General features: G+C 39.0%; 1 protein-coding gene across 2 annotated transcripts in view; it reads right to left on the reverse strand.

The window, feature by feature from the left end:
• Nucleotides 1–2,152: 2,152 nt before the first annotated feature.
• Nucleotides 2,153–18,658, reverse strand: part of LOC108102667 — a 28,452-nt gene continuing 11,946 nt past the window's right edge. The window contains exons 3-6 of one of the 2 annotated variants that reach the window (XM_017207807.2): nucleotides 12,347–12,513; nucleotides 6,648–6,784; nucleotides 4,489–4,665; nucleotides 2,153–3,896 (exon numbers count right to left, since the gene is read on the reverse strand). In XM_017207807.2, the coding sequence (XP_017063296.1) occupies nucleotides 3,784–3,896; nucleotides 4,489–4,665; nucleotides 6,648–6,784; nucleotides 12,347–12,513 (594 nt within the window). In that variant the 3' untranslated portion in view covers nucleotides 2,153–3,783. The remainder of the gene's footprint in view (nucleotides 3,897–4,488; nucleotides 4,666–6,647; nucleotides 6,785–12,346; nucleotides 12,514–18,658) is intronic. The other variant, XM_017207808.2, reaches the window with a different exon arrangement.

Consider the following 18,658-nt stretch of genomic DNA (forward strand, 5'->3'; position numbering starts at 1 on the left):
AGCAAACAAAAAACAAATGAGAGAAAATAAAAATAATGTCAACTTCCGTTCTGCTTAGCCAACTTTTGACGCCATACTCTCCCGTTGTTTTAACTTCTCGCTGCTGTTTTCCTTGTTTTTCTTCTTTGTTTACTTTGAATTGCAAATTTTATTTTGTTGTTTGGCTGTTTCACTTTTTATTCTCGCTTCATTGCGGAGCATAATGAGCCGCGAGTTGCTGCCGCAGCCACGGCATGCGTGCCTCATTGTCATTTAGCAGTTTACACGCAGGAAAATGTAGTGACAGCTAATGGGTAACAAAAATAATTCGAGCTAAAGTAGATGCTCCTCTTCTCCTTTTAGTTTCTTGCAAGCTAATTTAAGGCTAAGCCTTATATTAATAAATACAAGTCAGAAACGGATTCACATATAAAGAAAATCAGATTAAAAGAAAACCAAATCGGAAAGGATTTCAAATATTGACCCATTCAAAATTGTAAGAAAATTTACACCTGCAAATTTAAAAATGTAAGTAGTTTAATCTTAATGTAATTTTCCCCCAAAGTCTTCCTAATTACAATCCCACTTTTTCCCACTGCACCTGATGGAGTACGCACTTAAACGTGCCAAGGAGTACATTGGTTAACCAGAAGGCCCATGGCGCACGGGCGCCACGTAAATCTATTAACACCTCTCGCCTGACTGAAGGATAAGCCCGCCCCATACAGAGCGGCAAAATCGGGCCAAAACCACAGTCAATGCCATCGAGCAAGGTGTCCAAGTGCGTGCGTGTGTGTGCGGTAAATGAAGCATTTTGGCCAAAACGGCACGTACTAGCAAAAGGCTTCAGCCGCAGTACCCTGGGATCCCCGGAGTTTGCCACATCAAAAGGCAATCGCTGCCGTAACTTTTCCCAACTAATTTACATAGAGTTCTCGTCGCTGAACCTACGTGACCATGCAATTTGCATTGGGTTGGTGTCGACCCAACTGCAACTTCCAGGCCAAGTCCTTCTCGCTAACCCAAGGATAAGCTTGAGCTTTTTCCTGTCAAACTGTGCGTTTAGAATAAACACGGGTCTTACGATGCTGCCACTTTGCCACTTGGCACCAGGCTAAGATTGATTAAGACGTATCTATTGTCGAACACGTTGGCTTGTCCTCAATGTCTTGGCACGTAGAAGGGTCGTTTACGCTACAGCGTTTTATACACCAGGTTAAAGGGTGTATAAAGGAGTTTACACTAGGTTGGGATGGAAAACATGTTTAAATTTTAAGTTTGTTCTGGAAATATTAAATAGTTTTTAGAGTCTAAGAATGGATTTTCTTCTGTTTCTGCGTCGCAAACTTAAAAGTAATCTTGATACACTTTTAAGTTTAAGATATTAACTGTTATAAGATTTTATAAAAGCTAAAAATAAATATAAGGGATGTTAATAACAATATAGACTCCCTAAACAGCATAAGAGATGTCTGTTCATCCCCCTTTTGAAATTCGTGAGGTAGCAACCCTTCGAGGATTCAATCGGTAGTAATCTTCCATCTTAATGTTTGCTTACATATACATCCCTCCTCGGCTGTTCGTGATAAAATCACATCTATAAACATTAATCGCTCTTTTATGAAGTGTAATAAATTTCAGAGTTACACATTTGGCCGCAGTTTAACGCTCTTGGGCCGTTTTTCAAGGCTTTAAGCTTTGAAGAACACGAAATAGTTAACCCAAGACTTGACTTTAGTTTCTCTAAAAATAGCTTTATTCATATTTGATTGGTACCCAGTTTTTGGTAATTAGTTTCGGTATTTGTGTTTTAGTTTCTTGTTGCTAGTGTGTGAGTTTTTGAGTTACTACTCAGTGGCATTTAGTTTTGAACAACATGAACAAACATTTAATAAATACATTCAGATAATTCTTATATGAATATCATATAACAATCACGGCTTGTCGATGGAATACCTAATTAAACGATCTAAGCAATATACATTCATATACAGGTAAATAATTATTAATATTATAAACATACTATTTTAGAGCTATCATCGCTAGAGACGTGTAAATTTGTTTGGTGTTTGATTTATGCCTAGAATCGAATAAGTAAATCAAAATTAGTAAATAAACTGTTTGTTCTACATTTCGATATTCATGAGAGCATTAATTCTGTACTATATACTATATATATATTTTTTTTTGGGTTCCAAGTATGTACAATTATATGCCAGCTACTTGAACCATTGTGTTTCGGACATTCTAACAGAGTTTTTACATTTTCATTGTCCTTTCAGCGTCATTTCAACAATTGTTAAGAGCCCAAGCATAGTTGATCAGCACTTACTTGTTTGCACAACAAATTGATTTACAATGTTAAACAAATTCTGCTCACTTCCTGCCATTTCGATTGGCAAACAAAAAAAAAAAAGAAGTTCTTCAATTAATTGCCATTAAATATGCGCCACATACCGCCAAAGAATGTGCTCTCCCAATGAAAAATGCATTCGATTGAAAAGTTGTTTTTACATTTCCACACAGCCAACTTATGAATTTTCCATATGCTGAGCTGTGGCCATTTGAAAGCATATTTTAATTTGTAAAAATTAAAATTGTGCAGTTTTAATGCGATTTCAATGGAACCGAAAACACAATAAGCACATAATTATTCATTTTGGCTGTGCAATAAATTCATTTGCCAACAAAAGCTTCATTTTACATGCATTATTCGACCTTTAGGGCCAAAAACAAAGAGGCAGTAAAAATGCTATCTTTAATAATTTAATTGTTGCATTTTTGGTCTCTTCTTTATTATTTTAAATCAAAATTATTTATTACTTTTTAATTAGTTTGATAAACTGTGATTAGAAACAACTCTTTGCTGAAATGAATATTTATTGGTTTCTTAAATATTTACTGATTCTCTGTTGCCTCTCACCCTCTCTTATATCTCTTTTATCATCATTTGAGAATGGGATATTGATTTGTTGTTAAGTCCTGTTTTTTAAACAGATTTATTTAGTTAATTTGTATGTTTTATTGGTCACATGTTGCTTGCTTGTTGATCGATTATTTGTTCTGATTTTAGGTACTGTGCAGAGTTCACTTTGAAAACCGTGAAATGAACAAACGGAAACCTAGACCCATCTCAATTACACTTCTATATGGTTAGTTTTATATATATATATATATACTTATCTTGAGTAACATGTTTGTTATTGCTTTTGTTTAGCACTTGCCTGGCCAGGCCTTTAACTTAATTACGAAGGCTACATCGTTTTGAACTACCACTAAACTGCCATTTGCTCCCAGCACCCGTCGATCCCTTTTTTGGCCCAGCCTCTCTCTAATCTTAATGTTAACTCAGGGTTTATACCATTTTTGGATAATGAATATATGTATGTGTGTGTGTGTTTTTGCTTGGGTCTATACAGTGACTACATTTTAATGGCCTAAAAAGTCTTAACTGGCTCCATTCCATTAGTTAAACGTCTCTATATCGGTGTATATATAGTAGATATATCCATAACCGTAATGTGTGATTGGTTTTACATTAATATTGTATATGCAGCATAATTAACTTTGATTATACACATGCCTCTCTGAGGAGTAGAACATCGCCATCCTTTGATTATGTTACAATGCTAATTAAGTGTTCTGCTCCTCGGCTTAGGTTCTAGAATTTCCTCTACGCAGGGTATGCAGGCTCATCTTAGGCGCTAGTAATTGATATAAGTAGTGGTTGAGTGCGGTGACCTTTTTTTTGAGGGGGGAGAATGGGACTTAGCTCATCTCGGACTACACACTATCCCCCTGCTCTCAAAGATAGTTTGGCCTGGAGACGCAGCACAGCAGGCTCATGTTCTTGCATATGTAGTTCTGGCGCCTTTTTGCCTGCCAAGGTCCGGTTGTGTCCAGGGCCGCGTTGCGTTCTGCAAACACCACATGAAAGAGCAAACAATCGTCTTGATTAATTAATGAGTCAGGAAAGAAATAAATGTATGTATGGGTAGCACTCAGAAAAATACTTTTCTACTTTTAAAATTCACTATTTGTAACGTTTTTACTTTTATCTTTAAGATTTTACGTAAAAATAAAGAATGTACGGCAAGTTCAATCAAATATTGGGTGTAAAATTTTTTAGAACTAATAATAATAATAATAAATTAAAAAAATATCATGTTCATCAAAAAATAAATCTTCATCATAACTCAACTAGCTTATGAATTTATTTTCGCTAAAAATAATCTTTATTAAATTAATAAATACAATATTTAACACCAAATTGATTTAAAAAGTAAATTGCCCTTTTAATAAATACTTTATACGTTTTACATAAAAAAGCTATAAAACCTCCCGCAGCTATAGACCTTAATAGCCTGTCCACTTTTTTGTGCTCAGCTTTGCCCTTTTTTGTATGCTATAGAATTTTGTTTGGTCGACAGGCCTTGGCCAAATACCAAAGTGCATGGCAATGGAATTGCAGGCGAGTCACGCGGGAGCCTGCGCAGTTTCAACACTCACCCAAGTACGCCTCGTGCTGCGGCATGTACTCCTGCATCTCGGATAGGAGCACGGCTATGTCCTGGGAGTCTTTGGTGATGCTGCATAATTCCTCCTCGTTGAAGTCGGGCGTAAACTGTTTGCACAACAATATCTGGCTGATGACATTGCCCAGATTCGAAGGCCCAGCTCGGTTTTCTGCAAAGAATGGAAAAAGCCATGGGATAAATCAGAGTCAAGTGATAAGCCGCCACTAAGCTAAGGTGCAGCGCAGGGTCAAGCTCTTTGGGCCCAACATTTCCCCAGCCCAGGCAGTATAAAAATAAACCATTTTGTTTGACCTGGCCACAGCCATAGGAAGCCGCATTTATTTGTTTTATTCATTTTTATGCAAACATTTTCCTTTGACTTTTCCATTCCCCGCTTTTTATTTATTTCCGTTCTTTTGCCGCTTCATTAGCTTTTCGCTTTTTATTTGTGACGAGCTTTGATGTCTGTCTCTCTGCTTGTTTGTTCGCGGGCCAAGCTTTGTGATTTAACATTGGCTAATTTAATGATCAGAAATCTAAAAATATGCACATCAAATTTTATTACAAGTTTGTCAATTACTCGTCTCACTTTTCCTCAATCAAGACTAAAAGTTTGAATATTTCTTTATTAATGTCGTTTTATTTCCCTTATTGCTTGACCCTTGATTGATTGATGCTGCAATCAATATTCGATCGCCCATCAATCTTCATCAAGCAGAGTCAAATTAATTACTTAGTGAAACTGGCTGAGCTGCATGCCTCGATGCACTGCAATCTATTCGATCGTCCAATGTGGCGTATGCGCAATATTCATATTTCATCGCGTATGCGAGCATGCATGACCAGCATTCAACGCGCGGCATTTTTATAAAGGGTATATGCTGGGTTAGAAGGGTATATATTTTATTTTTATACCATTAATAGATATATATGTTGTAAAATTTCTAGAGTTAAGTTTTAATATTTAAATTTTAAAATGGGCCACCTTTTACATTTTCTTTACTTTCTAACTTTTTCAATTTCCCATCTAAAAGGTAATTCCTTGTCCTATCACCAACCAAAGTTATTCTTCTGATTTCAACCCAGCAAGGCAATGAATTTCCGCTAGCATGGCAATAATTAAAGGTCCACATAAAACCGCCATCCCATCGTCACATACTATCTCACTGCCCGTTCAATTTTGCGTATATTTTGGTTTGCAATTATAACAGCCAAACACCAAACTCAAACAAAAAAAAAGCATTTTCAATTTTTGAATTTTTTATTGCTTATTCTGCGTTGATGGCATTTTCATGGCACTGCAGATATTTGTTGGTTCCCATGGCTGGGCGCGGGTGCGTTGAAAATTCGCTGGATCCAAAAAGGCCCAAAGCCAGAAACTCTGTAAATATTTACTTTCCCATTCCAACACAATTTTCCCCGGCCATGTTGACAGTGAGAAACCAGTGCCAACGCAGTGGTTGTAATTTAAAAATTTATGATCAGCAATTGGCATTTGGCATTTGCGTTCCCATTTGTATTCTTCGGCATTTTCCCATGGTCACCCTGGCGACAAATCAGTTCGAAGTTTGGCTCTGCATATTTTTGCGCTCGCACGTGCACATTAAACATGGCTAAAGAATGGCAATCACTGCCAGGACACTACCACACACACACAAACATACAGAATCGCAACTGCAGTTTCTGTGAGTATGCCAAACAATTGTTGAACGTGCAACGAGTGTCTGGTCCTGAGTGAGGGAATGCTGCCCTGAATGGCAATGTCAAAGAAACGGCACCCTCGTTAAGGCCAACTGGGAATTCAAGGAAATATTTGTGCAATATAAGAATATTAAAGTTACGACAGGTTCGAATAACTGTTCAATTTCGACGTCATTTATCATGGTTGTTGTTGTGGGAAGAAGGTACATTAGGAGATCAAGTTTGTGGGCCTGCAGGCATTGGATTAACTCCATTTAGAATAATATTAAAGCTTTATGCATTGACACATATTTTAAACTTAAACCAATTTCGATCTGCCAAAGTCCTTCTGTGACTTTGACTTTTGCTGGCAACAGCAAATTATCAATAACCCCCAATCGGAAAGTCAACAGCTGACAAACATGGTACCAGTTGGCCAGAGATAGTGCGTTGGTGTTGCATTAAACTTACCATAATAGCCGGACATATCCATTGGCACGACTTGTATGAGACGATAACTTTTCACAAGTTCACGTAGGAACAACTGGGCCATGTAGAACAGAAGCACCAAGTGCGGGTTGTCGGTGAGTATGCCATCGGCCATGGCGCTGCAAAAATTGAAGGGTAAAAAAACAATGAGTGCAATGCAAGGTAACATGAACATCGGGTTCCGAGTGGATATGAAATGGGAAAATGGTAAAATGGAATGCCGCATTGTGTGGGCCGCATTTGTGGCACGCCAAATTGCATGCGGAAATTGTGAAATGAAATTTATATGATTTTATGACATTTCTTTGGGTCGAGAGTGGGGTTACTGGGGTAAACTGGTGACAAACTAATTCATTTCCGCCAGAACTTTAAAGGACATTTTCGATTTATATATCAGCTGCTCTTGTCCAGAAGAGATTTTTTATGTGAAACTTGTATTGAATTGTGTGGAATTTTGCATTTTGCATATTTTTCAGGGCAGGAAAGGTTTTTCCAGCTGTTGGAAATAATACCTTCTCGGGAAAACACTATATGCTAACTCATAACAGCTTGCTGGTATTGATTTTTGACTTAAAACTTTACTTGGGAACCTTAAAATATTGGAAAAGAGAAATCAAACATAATAGCATATTCCCTTTCTTATGATCTGTAGCTGTAACTTAGCAGAACCGCACCTATTATCTTCATAACTTTTAATATCTGCAAATAAACATGGAAAATGAATTTCTAATTCCATGATCACCAGCTAAATGACATTTTAATTCAACGAAATTACCATTAGGAAAATAATTTATATAATTCTACAAAACGCTCTGTAGCACTCGCAGTGGCATAATTCATTTAGAAAACACTCAGAGTTTACAGTTGGTACGCAAATTGCTGCTTAGTTGACATTAATTTCAGTTTTAGCAGCACCAAGTACACAAACGGGGCAATTATGAGGGCAACGTAGAGGGGGTGCCAGCTACGGAATGGGACACAAATATAAATTGCCATAAACATATTTGCAGCAACAGAGGAATAAATTCAATTTGTAAATTGCTTTTGCATTGCCCAAACTCTACGGAGCTGGAAATGAAAAATCTGTATTCTAGCAAGGGAGCCGCCAGGGCATGTGAAAGTGTTGGCGTGTCTTCTGATTTCACCCTCCATGGCTGGCATTAAAGCAAATAAATTGCGAATTAATCTTCCCCAAGGTGTAACCCAAGCGGAGTTTGAGCGTGAGAGGGCTTAAAGCTTAAAGTGATTTAGATTTAAGCTCCCTGCTGAAGCAAACGAAATTTTGGCACAAAATGCTTTTTAGTAAGAAGCTGGATTTTTGTTTGTTTATCTAAAAGTTGCCTATACGATTATAGAATCAGATTACATATTGATGAAAAATCAACAATTTAAGGCTAAACAAACATAAAAACCCATCTTAACTTCTAAACATCTACACTAATTGCAGAATCCCCCATAAAAATATACAAATTAGCTTACTCAATTCATAATCATCCGGTTATGACCTTGCCTAAGACCATCATTAATATTTTATTATCACACATCAGCATTTATACAGCATATAACCCTGGCAAGAGTCCGACTTTAATGCTCAAATCGTAATCAAATTAATGCTAAGCGATTTCCTTGGAAAAAATAAAACTGCAAGTTGTAAATGGCAGAGAGCAATGTTTTAATGACTTCCCTTCCCGTTTATCCCATATTTTCCTGATTGTGTTGCGCGGACATTAACGTGGGTCATTTTCGCCAGCAAAACCAACACCAAGAAAATCGCAATAATAAGTTTGAAGCAACCAAGCAAAATCCGCATAGCATCTGAAAACCCAAACAAAACAAAAAGGGCGAAGGGCAGACCGTACAGAGAAGGAGGAAAAAATGGCCAGACCATTGTCAGCAGATGGTCTTGATTACAGCTCGGACGTTATATTCATTTATTGCAAATAACAGTGAAATATTTTTTATTTCCTCTCTAGACCCATGGAAATCTTGTTGGGAAAATTGTACAAAATGGTCAAAGGAAGGGGCGTTCATAAAAACGCGTTTATCAGGGTCGCTGTTTTTCCTACCCAATCGAAGTTATTAACTGCAGCTGTATAAAGCTGTTAAAATTGCCACACTTTACGAGAGAGACAGAATTCCTTAAAGTGTCTGACGCTACGTGACAGGCGTCTCCCTAATTGCGTAACTCTACCCAACTTTTCCTTGCCTGGGCGCTGTCTTCAATAATTTGCTGTCATTTTCACAAACATGACCACAGAACATCGTCCTGCGAACTGGGCTTCCGGGAAGCGGCATCAAGTGTCGAAATAATGAACGAAGTAGCCGACAGCGACAATAAAACAATGCAGCACGGCAAGCACTATGGAATGTAAAGGGGCTTAAACTTAAAACTTTAAATTTAAAACTTTAAAATAAGGAACATTATGTAAACCTTTACCTGATCATTATTAGCTTTTTAAATTAATAAACCTAAGCTTTATCGTCAAAGAACATAAAGGAAAGTGGGCTATGATTTGAGAATTTATTATATATTTGCTAATATTTTAAAATTAATTTATTATAAGAATAATATACAATATCCTTTCCCACAGTGCTGTTACAAAAGCAGTTGCAGGAAACATAAAATTTTCGACACAACCGCAGACAACGCCATCGACGACGTCTATGAGATTGGCTTCGGCTTTGATGGCGCTGTCCCCGGAGGTCAGAATCCTTGTGTTATGTTCTCCCTGCGGACTCAGGGCAATTGTCGGATTGTGTTTTCCGTGCAGCAAAACAAGAAGGACTAAGGAACAGTAGTCCGAGTAATATTTGCAGCGGAAATGCGTTTAAGCTAACATGACGTGGAATGGGTATCGTTGTTCAAGGAATGGGTTTTGGGAGATAGAATGGGAATCCAGCCCCCGAGGACTGTGTTGACTAACTTGCTGTCAAAACAGGAGGAACCGAGCGGCTAAAACAAAGGCAGCGCTAGTAATTTAGCAACAACAAACAACTGCACATAACTACAAGCCAAACAGCAGAACAAATGCGAAGTAAGCGCAGGCAAATAGACAGATGGATAGATAACATGAACACAAACGCAAACAGGGCGAAATGGACCGAATGTCGCCTCCAAGGATATATGTGCTATATAAGATGCACAGCGAGAAAAGATCTATCAGGTAATCAAGTTTCATCTTTGACTTTTCTCTACTTGTCATCAGATTCATATTCTTTCAACATTCCCAACCACATATGATTATCCTTTTTACATCGATTTTCTTGCTGTGTATCTTCAGTACATGTATAAGTGCGAGTTGGACAAACAGACAGGCAAACAACTATCAGTCACTCAAGGCAGTTGGCAAAGTGCTGCCGCCATCTGAGAACTGCGAATGGAAATGGCAATGGAGGTGGAAATGGGCCTGACTCGAGGAAAGCGTCTCTCCGAGTGACTATTTCCAAGGTAGCCTGAAAGGTCTGGGCTGATTTTTTTTAGCGCCCTCTCTTTTCAAGGAGTGGAGTGGAAAGGAAAAGCACTTGCCTTGGGTATCACAACTTTGTCGTCATGTTTGGCCAACGAAACCACAAAAGTTGTGGCTAAATGGTAACTCTATTTGTTCTAGGAGACAACTTTGAGGGAAATATTTGAGTTGTTAATATGAATGTTTAGTTTGTGGTGATTGAACATAAACAGAAAAATATAAGAAAATTTACAAAGCTATAAATAAAACATATAACGTCTTGCGGTGCCAGCATATTATTAGTATTTTACAATTTCTAGCTAATATGTTAGAACTTTTCCAACAAAAGTTGGTTTCTATTTTTGTATATTTGTTTTTACAATTTGTTTTGAAAGCTCTGACTAATGTTGCCTTTGCACTTAAAGATTTCCCCTTTTACAACCAGAGTATGACATATTCCTTATGGCAAAGCAAGCAATCTTAAAGCATTCACTTTCCTTTTTGTTCCCTACTTTGTGTGCTTTCTCCTTTATGGCACAGGACTATCGAGCTGTTGTGACTTTGGCTGTCTCACATGGGTCATGCATGTGTTTACAAAACATAAAACAGCAACAAACAACGAAACACTGTCAGAAAGTTTGGCTCTGTCATTGTCAAGTTGAGACCGAAGTTTTTGCCCATCCCCCTGATGGCTTTTCCATTTGCTTTGTTCATTTTGCGAGCATACTTTTTGCTTTATTGAACTTTTACTTTCAATTTAACTTTGTGTCCTCGAGCATTCCTGCTTTTTTGCCACTTCTGCGCTAATTCATTGTCGTCACTCATACGCCATGTGCGCCTATTTGCAAACGATGCCTCCAACAGAGCAAAAAGTGAGGAGAAAGTGAGGATGACTGCTCGTCGAGTCGTTCATTTGTGTCAATAAAGCAAAAATTAATTGAAATCTCCCAGTTGCTGTTTTCGTCGCTCTGGTCTGGCCTCCTGCCAGCCAATCATCAATTTAACTGTCTCTGGTTCCGGTTTTTCCAGTCTTCAGTCTTTCTGCACTCTTACCCAGTCGAATGTACATACTCTTAGTAAGAATGGACAAAATGCTGATGCGGATGCTCGTCTCGTTATATTGACATTTCTCCACTCCAGAGTGACATTTAAAGCGTCTGCTCGATAATAAATCACATTGTCATATGGCAGCGTGGTGTGCTTAAAAAGTTCTACCCCGCAAACAAAAATTTGACAGATACCCCATGTCTGAAATTACAAATATTGTATATGAATTCCCCCTCAAGATGTTTGTTAAAAAATCGAAAGCGAAAAGAGAACAAAAAATGAAAGGAAGATGTTTTTGGGGGTGCGATAATGGCACATGTGTGGCATCCACATGGGATTTCGTCTTTGAAACACTTTTGGGGGCATAAATCAATAAATTGAAGTCGGTAAACAGACAGGACCCGAAAGTCAACTGGGATGTTAAAGTTTTGTGCCTTTTCAGCTGACAGAGGACTGAGAGCTCTGTAGACTAAATCCTTATCATATTGATGGGAACTCTTGCCACTTCACCACTTTGGCATTGCCAAACAAAACGATTTTCAACCACATTTGTGCAGTTTTCTCTTAACTTTTTGTTTTGTTCTCAAACAAATGAGAAAAACAATTGCACACACACACTCCGCTCAGGTCCTTTCATCAGGTTTAATGAAAAAAAATTACCCAATATGCTGTAAGCCCCCAGGCAGCTCAGAAAAACGTTATTAACTTTTGCTGTTTCGGGCTTGAACGGGGAAAGTGAAGAGCTCTGATAAATTATGCAGCACTTTGAAATTGAATTTCAAACTCAGCCACTAACTCATTTTGAGAGCATTCCAAGGGCCCTCAATCCGAGTCCAACAAATTGTTATTTATGTTATCCCTTCCACAGGGTTCTCCCATCCCAATTTGACTGCAATTAGATTTGCATACATTTCCATAAAGAAGGGACAGACACGTTAAGGAAGTGCCCCAAATGTCACACACACGTTGCTGTTTATGTTTATGTTAATGCTATCTATCCCTTTGGGGACTTTCTCTCAGGTGCACTGAGAAAAATGAATCATAACTCATCAAAATTGAACTTAATTTCACTTCCTCATTAAATTTTATTAACTCAACGTATATATGACAAAAATAATGTTCAGAACTTAAAGTTTCTTTCAGTGTATCTGTAAATTATGTGCAAAAGCGAAAGCAGTTCGAACTCACCTCTTGACCTGGGGCATCAGGATTTGGGCGGTGTGCTTGAGTGCCTCCACGCAGGTGCGTCGCAGCTTGCGGATCTTCTCTCGCAGCTCGGGGCAATCCTTGGCCTGCCCCACGTGTATCAGCATATCGCGAAATAGCGCCACATGGCTGTTGATCTCCACGATGAGCTGAAATCACACGGAGAAAGGGTTTTAGTCGTATCAGGGTCATCGTCAGGAAACTGTTGGTTAATTTATGCGAAAGCTCTATTAGGCCCAGCACATAGCACATAACACATTACATATTTTAATTTATGCACAACCCCATCTAAAGACCGCAGGCAGCCATGTTTGTTTGCCCAGCAGCCTTCTTGGCCCAGGAAAATTCTCTGGGAAAACTTCTCTGGCCAGATAAAACTGAGGCTGCCGGATGCTGTTGTTGCTGCTGTTTTACGGCTCATTGCCGAAATGGAGGCGGCAAATGAATCGAGCAATCGAGACCTAATTCCTTTGCAGACGCCATAGCCAGCGCCTTTTGCCTGCGGCCGAATCAGGCTCATAAAAATTAAAATGCCTGAAATGCGAAGGATTATTCGAGCTCATTTTTATGGCTTTTGGGTTGGTTGAGACCTTTTTCTGGAGAGGCAGAAGGGTCAAGCTGTTGCTGGAAAGTATATTAAGTCAATTATTATTGACTGAATTTCTTATTCTTGGCTTTAAGTTCATTTTATGGGTCTAAGTATGAAACACATTCTGTGTACTTTTGAGGAATGTTTTAATTAGTTAATTAACATTTTGATCAAAAGACTGAAAATTATTCTTAAATGTCTTGTAGTTAAAGAGTTTGCTGTGAAATTATTAAAGCTATACTGATACTTTGTAAACTCCAAATTTAGATAGTTTCTTTCATGTAAAACCTCGATTTAAAATCCGTTAAAATTCACAAACAAATTTGATTGATTATGACCAATTAAAAATTGTCATACTGGTATGGCCTTCCTATTTTTAATTAAATTTTGTTTTTATTTTACCACCTCCGTCAAGTTAATTTTACAGTCAGTCATAAGCTTAATTCTCCGCGTAATTCCCAAGCGCACAGCCACACATACGAACCAATGCCACAAATCCAACCTACACACACACACATGCGAACGGCACGTTTAAATATTAATGGTTGACTCTGGCAACCTCATTTCCTGCCCGATCTGCCACTACCGCTTGAAAATCCACGCCCCCCATTTGGTCGCGCACTTCATTTAAAACGCGGCGTATGCGTAATTTTAATAATCCTCGAAAGTCTGAAACGCCCCCGGCAAATGCAAAGTGAATTCTGTGGCTTGACTCAATTTGGGGCCGACAGCTGTGCGATAAAGAAGAAGTCTAAGAGGAGGCTGGAAGATTTACAGCTTTATGAAATATATGCATGATTAGTCATATTGATGGCATCGGCCTGACAATGCCACACAGACAAGGCCAGAAACGGAGGCGGAAGAGCAGCAGGGCGGGGCACTTAGCCAAATTGCTTATTGAATGTGCTGCGAGGGTACGAGATTTCCAACCAAAAACTTTATCCAAAAACGAAATGGATGAGGAGAAGAAGGGGCGGGATCATGGCTTTGTAATCATTCCTCTTAGCTCTGGCCTAGGCAAAACTTTTCCACCATCAGCTGTTGCTGCCCCTCCCCCCCTCAGTGGGAAATTTATTGGATTCATTGTTTTTGGAACTCAGTTTTGTTTGCCCCTTGGTTGTGATATTGACAGGAACAAGGCAGAACCGATGGGGGAGGTGGGTTTAATTTAAAGCAAAAAATCAAACTCAGCTTTCTTATGGAAAAGGCTTTTGAAGAGAGTTGGCAAAAAGGTTACAAAAAGTAGTAATAATAATAATTCAACCCATGGAAAGGCTTAAAATCACAATTATATTGCAAAATATTTCCCTTTAACTTTAGATTTATGCCTCAAATAAAGACTTTTACGCTCACATAGTCATTTACCTTTTACCCTAAGACACGACCCTATATCACCTGAATATAAAATTCCCAAAATGTTTCATTAAAGACTTTAATAAGACACAGCCCATTGGGGACGCCACAAAATCCTGTCTCCGTTGCTGCCTAATTATTTGGTTTTTTCACCTGTCCGCCAAGGACAGTGACTCTCATAAAACACTAGCAAGTGAGGCACAAGTATAAGCTCATAAAAGCCACACGCATAAATTTTATATGACGCTTAAATCTCGGCAGATATAAAGAGACAAAGCAGGGCTTCTGGTGAGGGTTAGTGGGGGGGTGGAAGGTGGAAGGTATTTTGGCCCATTTGGAATGGTGTTGCAAAAAGTTCATGCAGCTCATGCAAATCCCAAACGTAAACGCCTGTCGTCTTCGTCCTGCGGCAAAGGTCCTTGGGCTGGCATAAAAAGGGACAGCCGAGAGCAGTGCTAAACCAGAGTCAAGTCCCAGTGCAAAAACAAAAAAATAATACAAATGAGAGAGAAAAAACCGTAGCACATTTCTGAAATTACCTGACCACACACACACAGACTAACTTATATGAGAGAAATTCCTTTATATGGGGCTTTGGGCATACATATATATATATATATATTCTATTCCCCGGGCGCACTTGGCGCTCCATTTGGTCAGTAATGAGAGCAGTGCCTTAATGGCAGTACCACCAAAAAAGTGTTCTACAAAAGATGTGCCGCGTGTAGAATAATAAAAGCTAGTGGGGGAGTCCCTCCTCATATTCCATATGCATATGCATATTCATCCGGAACTAGACTGGCCATGTTGTTTTACTATTCTTTTACTGGCAACCACTTTGAACTACTTTTGCTTCAACAGTTGAGGCGGAAAATTGAAAAACATCTGCCAACGCTGCCTCCTCCCTCCTCCCCTTTTGAATGTAATGCAACAAAAGCAATAGAAAGCAAAAATTGCACGCGTTTTACGTGCCACAAGCCACATCTGTTACATACACAGAAATGTATATTACTAATTTGGCATCTAAAAGTATGCAACAATAAATGTTGACTCTCAAAGTCCGTCAGATTAATTTCCGTTTCCGGATTAAAAGCACACTTTCTAAGTGATTTTAGATTAAGCATCGAATTTTCCGTAGAACATTAATTATAAACGTTTTTCCTAACTTGATTTAAACATCTACGAAGTTTTTCTTAGTGCACATACGTGCTGTGGCATGCCGTAAGAAAACACACTTCCACTCCCACCCTCGTTGGCCAAATGTGTAAATCAGCAAAAACGCAAATGCCACAACGCCAAGAACAAGACAAAGAAAGCCCGCGGGGTGGAGGTTGAGATAAGATGGGTGGTGACGTTTGGTAATGTGGTGGTTGGGGAGGTTGGGGGGACAGGGGAAAGAGAGAGAAACTAACATACAAAAGAAAACGACGACAAGTAAAACTGAATCTAGACAAAGTGAAAGCGGAAATTAAAATTGCAATACAAAAGAGAGGAACCGACAAAGACAAAGACAGACAGCGTTTATAATGAAGAGAGTGTGTGGGCGGTCGTTAGAATGTGTGAAAGTTTGTTTTGAGATACATTTTAGAATGCATTTGCCCAGGGCCATGGCATAACAATGACCAGAGCGTAGACAATGTTGGCCATAACCTTAAAACCCACTCTTCTCAAATTAAGAACAAAAAGTTGTCAAATATTCAAATATTCTTTGAACTGTTTAAAATTTCAGTAAAACGAATACATTAAAGAGCTAAATTCAGTTTAGGAAATGCCATTATATTCTATGCTGGGTTTCTATTAGTTCCAGTAGTTCTAGAAGTTCCATTTAAGATAATAATAGAAACTTTCTTTTTCAGTTTGCACATAACAGCAGATGTACCTAATAAATATCACGCACCATTTGCAAAAAGGGAGCTGCAAAAACTTTGATAACACGCTACTGCTAATGCGCTTTCCACATCCACATCTGTTGATGTCCAGCAACTGCAACGCCCACATGGAACAATTACCAGTAGAATGGGGCAGAACTAGCCGAGTGCAATGCCAAAACACATTAGCCAACGAACCAACAAGTTGAACTGTAGAATAATTACAATCGAACTGGCAGGGGGTCGTAGGTAGTTGGTTGCAGGCAATCGCAGGAAGCAGCCAACTAGCCAACTGTCCATTCAACAGACGACCTTTGAACCAACCATTCCCTTCCCTTTAGCCTGCATCAACTTCCACTCCTCCTTTCAGCCAAACAAAGGTTCGTTACAGTGTATGAATGTCGGACAGCGTTTTGAAAACGGCTTACAGAGAAAAAAAAAGTAAGCCAATTAATAAAAAAACATTTTTAGCTAAAAAGCATAATTATATGTAAAATTTTTCTTCTATCTACAAATTTTAAATTTTGCAAAAGAGACTTTATATAGACTACCATTCAGTTATCAACTTTTATGGAAGTAAATTCTTTCAGTGTTTTTCAGCTCGTCAGCAAGTTGCAACAGGAGGCAACAGGAGGTAGCAGCAAAAACATCACAATGCCGCAGATGTGCAACACACATGGCCAATATCGAATGGACCCATGTGAGGGTTGTGAGGGATTTGAGGGACGTCCTCGGGGCGTTGGTGTGAGCCACAAAGCTCCACTCGGCCAGCAGCAACAATAAAAGAAGAGAAGTGTCTGGAACAACCATCGAATCGCAGCTGCGGGAAAGTGACGGTGATGAGAGCTCCTAACCCCTCTCATACCCTGACCAATAATCCTATGACCCCATCGATTTCAACTCCTGATGCCGCAGAAAGCAATTCGAATTGGACTGCCTGCCTCTGGTTAGATCACATGCAGTGCGTTTGAGGTCTCGCAATTGGTTGTCACCCAAAAAGAAGGTTTCGTGGAAATATTATTTCTATTTATTTCAATATTTGTTTATGATTTAATTTCCATAATCTCTGAGTTTATAAGGTTTAATTCTTAAAGACAGCCCTTCAGATTCATTTCTTTACTTCTCTTCCAAAGCCCAACATTTCCATTTAAAAAGAAAGAACTCCCATCTAGGCAGCAATTGCATCGGCCATTCGAATCATTTACGAAAGTGATAACAAAAACTTGTAGTCCGCAAAATCGATAAGATGCTCGCCCAGAAGGAGGCGGACTTTTATTTGCTCCTTGACAAGGAGTGGGCACATAATGGTCTCAATGGCGGGCGATTACGACGATGGGATTTGGATAGGGACTGGTTTAGTGGATTGGGTGGTAGCAATGGGCAAAAGGACGGCCCAAATGGTTGGAGTGTGTGCTGAGCTGCTCGGTTTACATTATCAATCAAGCTGACTGACAATCGACGGATACCTTTCGACCATATTGAGAGTGACACAAGGCGGAGAATGCTGGGATGTCCTGTGTGCGAGGACCTTGAATACGATCCTTTGCTTAGGAAGGGCTTTTTATTGCGCAACTTTCTGCCCCAAAAATTTATTTGACCTTCTAACCCGAGTCACATACACACACACACACATACTCACACACACGCCGGAGAGACAAATGTTCGCCGCTAAAGTTAAGTACAAGTTTTCAGTTTTTATTGAGGTCCTGTGGTTGCTTCCAGACCCTCCAAATGCCAAGAGCCACACAGACACAAGCCCAATGACAGGGTCGACTAAATGTCTACACAAACATGCCATACATTATTCCAAAATTAATGAAGACATATTGGCGGCCGTTGAGAGAGTGGGAGTGCTCATTTAATGAAAATTGGTTGTAGTTCTTTTTTGGCACGCACTTTTCCCGCTACTCCATGCTCCTTAAGAAACTGCAGTGGCCAAACCCGAAATTATTATTTCCACTCTAGTCCAAGACAGCCAGCCATTTTTCTTGAACGAAAACGGGGGGAAACTGTGAAGTCTTTTCTCATCAACGCCAGTCACTCGCCCCTTTCGCCGAGTGTTTTTTAAAGCAAAAACATGCTGATACAGTGAGAGAAATATAAATAATTTTAAGATTTGTATTATATCAAAGAGGAATGCGACTTTATTTAAATTGAAATTAAAAACTTTCTCTTAATTCAGGAATAAGTAGTTTTTTCAAAAATATTTTTAAAATAATTTACAAATTTCCAGTTACACTTTATTCTGAGTGCATAAGGCGTAGCTTTAGGTGGGCGTGGCTCTGTGCGTGCCCTGTGAAAGGAGAGCTGCCTCGTATAAAAGTGCTTCATTACTTTGCGCAACAGCTCGCGAGAATATAATGAATGGCAATAAACGTGTTTCACATTTTCCTTTTTCGCTGCCCCTCCTTCCCGCTTCTCTCCTCCAACTTTTTTTTACAAAAACATTTTTCATTTAGCTGGTAGACAACTTTTGTGTATGGT

The sequence above is a fragment of the Drosophila eugracilis genome, unplaced genomic scaffold, assembly GCF_018153835.1.
Source record: "Drosophila eugracilis isolate 14026-0451.02 unplaced genomic scaffold, ASM1815383v1 contig_1038, whole genome shotgun sequence".
NCBI classification, from domain to species: Eukaryota; Metazoa; Arthropoda; class Insecta; order Diptera; family Drosophilidae; genus Drosophila; species Drosophila eugracilis.